Source organism: Ranitomeya variabilis, chromosome 1 (assembly GCF_051348905.1).
Source record: "Ranitomeya variabilis isolate aRanVar5 chromosome 1, aRanVar5.hap1, whole genome shotgun sequence".
NCBI classification, from domain to species: Eukaryota; Metazoa; Chordata; class Amphibia; order Anura; family Dendrobatidae; genus Ranitomeya; species Ranitomeya variabilis.
The window spans coordinates 1,059,533,525-1,059,543,211 of NC_135232.1; the positions used below are offsets into that span (position 1 = coordinate 1,059,533,525).

The window sequence follows — 9,687 nt, forward strand, 5'->3', positions numbered from 1 at the left end:
TAAGTGTTGTTTATTTACACACATAGCACATAAGATGAAATAAATAGTTATACTCACTAAGAATAGTAGAGCCCACTGGCTCCCAACGCGTATCGCTATCGCTACTCTCGGTAGCTTCGTCAGGGGAAGTAAGGAGCTTCTGATCATGTCAGGTATATATAACAGTAAGTGCACTTACTTGATAGCTAATGGTTGCCGGCACCTGTGTCTGGCAAACCATAAGCTGTGGAACTACCTGTTTGTATCGCCGTGAATGCACATTAAAAGTAGGGAAATTGCTAGACTCCGGTACCACAGTTTGTCAAGCACCGAGATGAATCTCAAAAAACTCCGGTCTCTGTCGGAAGTGGCAAGAGCGCTTGCGCTGGTCTGTGTGACCTTGTTAGTCATATCCATGAGAGCACTCCCAGAGGGCTAGGTACGCCCTCTAGTACAGTCCCCCTTGGTCCGTCCAGCCTAGGCTGTTGCGTCACTGACTGCATCTGCACAGTACCCCCATGCTGCTTGCTCTGTATGCACTCCTATCCTGATAATGTGGTTCATGCGCTATGCATGGGGTACCTCTATCGGAGCACAAAAGCTCCTGGCTGATACCAGTGAGCAACGGCGCATGCGCTAGGCTCCACTACACAAATCCACTCTTTAGCGACATCTAGTCTGCCGCCCTGATAATGCAGCGGCTCACACCTCCCGCTGCTAAGCCCGGCAAAGATGAGTTCGTAGTAACTGGGAGGAACCTCATGGAGCTATCTGTTACCATAAGGTACCACACTCAAACCGAACCCCGGTATTCTATTATGAGTACCCCAGTATCTGGTTAACACTTTATTGCTGCGTGGCTATCCAAATACAAAAAGCTCAATATAAAACAAGAACCTATGGGTTGAACTAGATGGACTTAAAGTCTTCCTTCAACCTTAATAACTATGTAACTATGTAATCTGAACACAAATAGTGGGAACAATATTACTAACTAATTTCCTATTCTATCCTATTGTCCGATAACTATTTGTTCTACTAGGGAACTCTTTCCAATCGGGGATCCTATAGGCCTAAAAATCCATACATGAGCCATAATATCCCCATCCAGGGACTACAGATTTTATTTATCCCTATCTAAATTACTCCACCTGGATATGATCCAGATGGACCCCCATCACCAATAATTTAACTAATATTTTTATTATTTTTATATTTTTCCACATGCTTTTAAATGTTTTTATATCTTGTTTTTGCACACTTGTTAGTCTTAATAAAGCATTACTTATTCATATAAATGGGTTATGAGTGCACTATTCTTGCGCCGCTTTCTTCTTCTTGTGTACGGGTATGCGTTTGGCGCATGGGTAGCACCGATCCTTTATTTGTGGTAATACAGTAGTGGTGCCCGCTCAATATGCATGTGTTTCTACATAGTTGCAGTACCCCATAACAGGTGGAACTGATTTATGACAAAAAAGCAGGCCCCCTTGTTCGTTATCTCAGACAACTTCTTTAAGTTGAGTTGTATCACGAGTAGATGATTGTTGACTGGTTATATTGATGACTGACCTACATAATGTTCAACTATTTAAATGTTAATTCTAATGTTAATTATGTTCACCATCATTTTGTTTTGTCTTTTTTTTGTCATCACAGGATCCCCTCTAAAGTTAGTATCTCCAAAACAAGACTGTGATGAAGTAAAGTCTGAAAAAGTGTTAGACAAAGGTAGTGAAAGTGGAACATCATGTAATGAACTGTCTACATCTAGTTGCGATAGCCAGTCAGAAGCTAGCACCCCACAAGAAAATACATCTGTGCTCCAGCAATCGAGTTCCCATCAACCTAGCACCCTGACATTGGATCGTCAATCAAAAAAGAATCAAGTCCAGTGGGTTCCACCAGCTGATAAACGTAGGAATAGTGAACTCTTCCAATCACTGATGAGTAAATCTAGAGATAACAACCTTTCTAAAAGGAAAGTCAGTGAGAAACCAAGCATCGAAGAAGAAATGAAAAAATGTATACAAGAATTTAAAAAAATCAAAATTCCAGATTACTTTCCAGAAAAAAAACGTCCATGGCAGATGGAATTATTAGAAAAATATGATTTATAGGAATCTCCTCTGTACCATTCAATGATATGTGGTTTGTGTGTTCCTCTACTGAACTCCCTTGCTTTCACAACCTACTTTATGTATAGAATTTTGTGCATATGAATTTATAAGGTGTAATTTTGTGACAATTAAAAATAACATCAGTTCTGAAAAAGAAACTGTCATTTTCCACAAGAAGAAATCTTGGTGATAAGAAATTAGAAAATACCATTGCATGTCTTCAAGGGACCACTTCAACTGGCAAACTTTTGTCAGATACCTTTTCACTCCTGTATTTAATTTTTTTGTGAAAACATTTATTATAATAAAATAATAGTTACAGTATTAACATGAGTAGCATACCTCCCAACAATCTCTTTCATCTCGCGACTGTCCCTTGAACTAGCAAGAGGAGCATCTTCAAGTTTACAGACTTCTATGTGATTTGTAGGTTTTTCTAGGCGGAAAGAAGGAGGCTCTGCAATGTCCCTTCATTTTGGAATCAAAGATTGGGAGGTGTGCAGTAGATTTTACCAACATCAATTTTTCAAATAATTGTAAATGCCGTAAAATATTTAGTTTGCATGACCACCATCTTAGAAATAAAACACAAATGCAACTTCATCTTGTCCTTTTTATTATTTTATTTTCTTTTGATTCTTGATTTTCTTTTGAATAACTTATGATCTATGATACAGGATATATCATTTAGAATATTTTGTAGATTTATTAGACCTGACTTTATATAAAGATGTATGTTTTACATGCTGTCTCTAATCCTAGATTTTTGCATGAAGTGGTTTCTTAAAATAAAATACATTGAATATGTGAAGCATCAAATATTAGATGTGACACAATCCAATATAATTACATTGTCAAGTTCAAGCGCTTGTTAAAGCAAATAGCGCTGGTCACATCAAAATTATTGCACACTATACAGTAACATGTGCAATTTTTTTAAGAGGTGTGGAAAAAATAATACAAAATTAGAATGCTTCCAAAAAACAGAAGTGTATTTTTTATGAATTAACGAAATGCAAAGCGAATAAACAAAACTGAAATCTAAATAAAATCAACATTTGGTGGGACCACCCTATTCCTTCAAATCAGCATCAATTACACTTGCTTACAGATTGAAGCAACTTGTCAGGGTGGTTGTTCCAAACATTTTGGAGAATTGATCACAGATCTTCTGTAGATAAAGGATTGCTCAAATCCTTTTGTATAGTCATGTAATCCTAGACAGACTTAAAGAAAATTAGATTTGGGCTCTGTTGGGTCATAGCATCACTTCCAAGACTTCTTGTTCCACTTTACACTTTACACAGGGAACCTGTCACCAGGTTTGGCCGATAAGAGATATGGCCATAACTAGTGTTGAGCGATACTTTCCGATATCGGAAAGTATCGGAATCGGAAAGTATCGGCCGATACCGTCACAGTATCGGAATCCAATCCGATACCGATACCCGATCCCAATGCAAGTCAATGGGACGAAAATATCGGAATTAAAATAAACCCTTTATACACTTGTAGGTTCATTCTACATGAAGGAAAACAACTAAGAATAATGTAGGATGTATTGGGGGACGTGGCGGAGACATTAAAGGCACAGAGGTTTAGCCCAATCTAATAGAATAGCAGGATTTTTTTTTTTTTTTTATGACGTTCGGCGTTAGAAAGAATTTGACTATGTTATTTTTTTTTTTTATGTCAGATATTGATGTTTCACTACTTCCACGCCCTTCACCTTCTTTTTTACTTCTCCCACGCTTTCTTCTTCATTATCCTCATCATCAGCTTCTTTGACATCAACTTCTTCACCTTCTTCATCTTCTTCTTCATCTTCTACCTATTATTTTTTGGGTTACATTGTTCATATTCTTTTTATTTTACTATTATCTTCATCATATTCTACTTCTTCATCATATTCTTATTTGTGACAGGCATTCCCGTAGTTGTTATCTATAAAAGTTTGAAGATTACACCTTCCGTTCTGCCTGTCACAAAACAGTTACATTTGTCCGCGTTCAGTTTGGCCTGCAGCATCAGGCTTTATCCAGGGGCACCACGAGGAGGAACGGACTCACCCCCATACACTGCTTAGTCTTCTTCTGCTTATAATTTACATAATATTTTTTGCTCTGATATTTTGTGTTATGCTTAATGTCCTTCTGCTCTTTGTTCTGCAGCCTCTTGTTCTTCTGCTTCTCGGTCTTCCAGGTCGTCGTCGTCTCCAGGGTCGTCGTCTCCGGGGTCGTCGTCATCGGGGTCGTCTCCGGGGTCGTCGTCATCGGGGTGGTCTTCAGGGTCATCGTCTCCAGGGTCGTCGTCATCACGGTGGTTGTCGTCTCTGGTGTCGTCGTCATCTTAGGGGTGGTCTTCCGGGTCATCGTGTTTAGTCTCTTGAACTTGGAAATGCAGCAGAAGGTACAAGAAGGCTGAGAGAATGCCGAGAACCAGCTGATGGAACTGGAGCTCAGATGGCTACCCGAAGGTCCAAGAGCCAATGGAACGACCGAGGACCAGCTGACGTTACTGGAACCCGGTTACTAAGCAGGAGGTACCCGTGCTGAAAGCACTACCAAGGACCACCTGACGTTGGTGGAACTCAGATACCCAGAGGGAGGCACCTAAGCCAAAGGCTCTGCCCGGAACCAGCTGACGGTACTGGAACCAGGATGGGGAGCAGAAGGTACAAGAGCAAAAGACACTGCCGAGAACCAGCTGACGGTGCTGGAACCCGGATGGGTAGCCGAAGGTCCAAGAGCCAATGGAACTACCGAGGACCAGCTGACGTTACTGGAACCCGGTTACTAAGCAGGAGGTACCCGTGCCTGAAAGCACTACCAAGGACCACCTGACGTTGGTGGAACTCGGATACCAAAGGGAGGCACCTAAGCCAAAGGCTCTGCCCGGAACCAGCTGACGGTACTGGAACCAGGATGGGGAGCAGAAGGTACAAGAGCAAGTGTCTGCGTGGCTTTTGCAGGACACGATGCCGGCTGCACAGCAGGGGAACAGCTGGCGGTGCTGAACCCCACTGACACATTGGCTGGTGTTTTTCTCTGTGCAGCTAGCACATCTGGGCCCCAACTGGCGGTGTGTTAGAGCCCAGGGACAGCAGGAGAAGGAGGAGGAGCAGGAGCAGGGGGAGGGGAGTGTAGGCCGAAGCCTGCACTGGCGGCAGCTTTGGGTGTGTTGTGTCTGCGTGGCGGTCGCAGGACACGTTGCCGGCTACACAGCAGGGGAACAGCTGGCGGTGCTGGACCCCACTGACACATTGGCGAGGTGTTTGGCTCTGTGCAGCCAGCACTTCCGGACAGCAACGAGCGGTGTTGTAGCCCGGGCTCTGCAGGGGGAGCAGAGTGTAGGCCGAAGCCTACTTGAACCAATTTCAAAGGTAACCTTTAACCCCCCCTCAGGGGTTACAAAGTAGAAGAGCCACAGCTTATGCAGCAGTAGTGCTGCGCAAGTCAAAGGTTGCTCTTGTAATTTTTCTCCTTGCACACGCTGAATGGAACACGTATAACATTTAGCCCTTTATACAGTCAAACTGTGTAATGGAGGCGAGAGTTCCCTTTGTAATGAGACGCAGCACAGATGTCAAGAATCCCACCTTGGTGCTGGGTGCAGCCTCCTGAGCGTTGTTATTTGCTGTACAGGAGTCTGCGCTGTCGTGTTATCCCCTGGCCTAGCGCCGTTAGCGCTGCCCATCTTCTGACATCATTTAATGTCGGCCGTTGCGGTTCGCGATCACCATGAATCCCAGCCCCGCAGTGTCTTAACATTGTTAAAACACTGCGGGGCTGGGATTCAGGGCCTGGCGCAGCACATATGTTCGCCTCTCACACGCGGGTCCTTACACCCGCTTCAGACTGTGCGGCGTCATCTGATCCCTTATCGCATGCCACGGCCATGAAGCCGCACAGTCCGAAGAAGGCGGAAGGAGAGGAGGGACAGGCGAACTGATGCACTGATCCTGCCCATCAATCACACCCTCGCAGTCCCAATAAATAAGACACCGAGGGGCGTTGTGTGGGTCAGGGCGGCCGCAGAGGCGCAGCCAGCCAAACAATGATGCCAGAAGACGGGCAGCGCTACCAAGGGGGTTGCAGCGTGTCATTACAAAGGAAAGTCACACCCCCGGGACGGTTAAATGGTCACACAGAGGACACATTTCAGACGTGTTTTCAGTTCCACATGTGCGAGGAGAATACGTTTATGAGCCACCTTGCACACATGCAGCATTACCGCTGTACAAGGTGGCTGGATAACGTAAAAACGCCTGGGGGAGGGGGGACAGGTTCCCTTCAATTTCAGTTCTTGTGTCTGCGTGGCTTTTGCAGGACACGTTGCCGGCTGCACAGCAGGGGAACAGCTGGCGGTGCTGGACCCCACTGACACATTGGCTGGTGTTTTTCTCTGTGCAGCTAGCACATCTGGGCAAAAACTGGCGGTGTGTTAGAGCCCAGGGACAGCAGGAGGAGGAGCAGGAGGAGGAGGAGCAGGGGGAGGGGAGTGTAGGCCGAAGCCTGCACAGGCGGCAGCTTTGGGTGTGTTGTGTCTGCGTGGCTTTTGCAGGACACGTTGCCGGCTACACAGCAGGGGAACAGCTGGCGGTGCTGGACCCCACTGACACATTGGCGAGGTGTTTGGCTCTGTGCAGCCAGCACTTCCGGACAGCAACTAGCGTTGTTGGAGCCCGGGCTCTGCAGGTGGAGCAGAGTGTAGGCCGAAGCCTAATTGAACCGATTTCAAAAGTCACCTTTAACCCCCCCTCAGGGGTTACAAAGTAGAAGAGCCACAGCTTATGCAGCAGTAGTGCTGCGCAAGTCAAAGGTTGCTCTTGTAATTTTTCTCCTTGCACACGCTGAATGGAACACGTATAACATTTAGCCCTTTATACAGTCAAACTGTGTAATGGAGGCGAGAGTTCCCTTTGTAATGAGACGCAGCACAGATGTCAAGAATCCCACCTTGGTGCTGGGTGCAGCCTCCTGAGCGTTGTTATTTGCTGTACAGGAGTCTGCGCTGTCGTGTTATCCCCTGGCCTAGCGCCGTTAGCGCTGCCCATCTTCTGGCATCATGTAATGTCGGCCGGTGCGGTTCGCGATGCCCATGAATCCCAGCCCCGCAGTGTCTTAACATTGTTAAAACACTGCGGGGCTGGGATTCAGGGCCTGGCGCAGCACATATGTTGGCCTCTCACACTCGGGTCCTTACACCCGCTTCAGACTGTGCGGCGTCATCTGATCCCTTATCGCATGCCACGGCCATGAAGCCGCACAGTCCGAAGAAGGCGGAAGGAGAGGAGGGACAGGCGAACTGATGCACTGATCCTGCCCATCAATCACACCCTCGCAGTCCCAATAAATAAGACACCGAGGGGCGTTGTGTGGGTCAGGGCGGCCGCAGAGGCGCAGCCAGCCAAACAATGATGCCAGAAGACGGGCAGCGCTACCAAGGAGCTTGTTGCGTGTGTCAATACAAAGTCAAATCACACCTGAGGGACGTTTTAATGGTCACAGAGGACACATTTTAGACGTGTTCACTTCAACATGGGCAAGGAGAATAAGTTTCTGAGCCACCTTGAACACATGCAGCATTACTGCTGTTCAAGGTAGCTGTAAAACATAGAAACACCTGGGGGAGGGGGGACAGGTTCCCTTCAATTTCAGTTCTTGTGTCTGCGTGGCGGTCGCAGGACACGTTGCCGGCTACACAGCAGGGGAACAGCTGGCGGTGCTGAACCCCACTGACACATTGGCTGGTGTTTTTCTCTGTGCAGCTAGCACATCTGGGCAAAAACTGGCGGTGTTAGAGCCCAGGGTCAGCAGGAGGAGCAGGGGGAGCGGAGTGTAGGCCGAAGCCTGCACTCGAGCAAGTTGAAAGGAAACCTTTAACACCCCCCCCCCCAGGCGTTTGTAGCTGAAAGAGCCATTGTGTACAGCACTAATGCTGGAAAAGGTAAACTTAGCTCTTTTAATTATGGTCCTTGTACATGCGGAACCAAACATTTATGAAATGTGTCTCCTCACAGCGTTAAACCGTCCGGTAGGTGGAACTTTCCTTTGTCGTGTGACGCAGCACAGCCATCATTTTTACCCCCTTGGCGCCGTGCGCCCACTCCTCAGCGTTGTTTGAATCTGTCCCGGAGCCTGCGCTGTTAGGTTAGCCCTTGGCCATGCACACATGTTGCGCTGCCCGTCTTCTGACCTCATTTGGTGTCAGGCTGGCTGCGCCTGTGCGGGTGCGCTGGCCGAGATCCCGCCTCGCAGTGTCGTCTAATGTAATCCCACCGCGGGCCTGTGATCCGTGCCCGTGCGCAGTGCATATCCTGTCCTCTCACTCCCCTCCCTACGGCTTTTTCAGACTGTGCGTTGTCACGGCCGTGGCATGCTATTAGGGACCAGCTGACATCGCACAGTCTGAAGAAGCCGTAGGGAGGGGAGTGAGAGGAGAGGATATGCACTGCGCACGGGCACGGATCACAGGCCCGCGGTGGGATTACATTAGACGACACTGCGAGGCGGGATCTCGACCAGCGCACCCGCACAGGCGCAGCCAGCCTGACACCAAATGAGGTCAGAAGACGGGCAGCGCAACATGTGTGCATGGCCAAGGGCTAACCTAACAGCGCAGGCTCCGGGACAGATTCAAACAACGCTGAGGAGTGGGCGCACGGCGCCAAGGGGGTAAAAATGATGGCTGTGCTGCGTCACACGACAAAGGAAAGTTCCACCTACCGGACGGTTTAACGCTGTGTGGGGACACATTTCATAAGTGTTAGGTTCAGCATGTGCAAGGAGCATCACGAAAAGAGGCACTTTTTCCCTTTGCATTATTACTGCTGCACAAGGTGGCTCCTTCAGTAACAAACGCCTGGGGGGGGGGGGGGTCAGGTTCCCTTACATTTAACTTGTTGTGTCTGCGTGGCGGTCGCAGTACACGTTGCCGTATACACAGCAGGGGAACAGCTGGCGGTGCTGAACCCCACTAACACATTGGCGAGGTGTTTGGCTCTGTGCGTACAGCACTTCTGGACGGCAACTAGCGGTGTTGGAGCCCAGGGACAGGTGGAGGAGGAGGAGGTTGGAGGAGGTTGGAGGAGGTAGGAGGGATTGCCACACACACAGCAGGGGAACAGCTGACGTTACTGAACCCCAATAACAGAGGAGGGACTGTTGACTGTGCGTACAGCACTTCTGGACGGCAACTGGCGGTGTTGGAGCCCAGGGACAGGTGGAGGAGGAGGAGGTAGGAGGAGGTTGGAGGAGGTAGGAGGGATTGCCACACACACAGCAGGGGAACAGCTGACGTTACTGAACCCCAATAACAGAGGAGCGACTGTTGACTGTGCGTACAGCACTTCTGGACGGCAACTAGCGGTGTTGGAGCCCAGGGACAGGTGGAGGAGGAGGAGTTTGGATGAGGTTGGAGGAGGTTGGAGGGATTGCCACACACACAGCAGGGGAACAGCTGACGTTACTGAACCCCAATAACAGAGGAGGGACTGTTGACTGTGCGTACAGCACTTCTGGACGGCAACTGGCGGTGTTGGAGCCCAGGGACAGGTGGAGGAGGTAGGAGGAGGTAGGAGGGATTG

The 9,687-nt window shown here is 48.1% G+C and overlaps 1 protein-coding gene across 1 annotated transcript in view; it reads left to right on the forward strand.

Moving 5' to 3' along the window:
• Positions 1-2,887, forward strand: part of KCTD8 (potassium channel tetramerization domain containing 8) — a 192,425-nt gene extending 189,538 nt beyond the window's left edge. Inside the window, exon 2 of the mRNA XM_077279832.1 lies at positions 1,639-2,887. Coding sequence (XP_077135947.1) covers positions 1,639-2,099 — 461 coding nt within the window. The 3' untranslated portion in view covers positions 2,100-2,887. The remainder of the gene's footprint in view (positions 1-1,638) is intronic.
• The last annotated feature ends 6,800 nt before the right edge of the window (positions 2,888-9,687 follow it).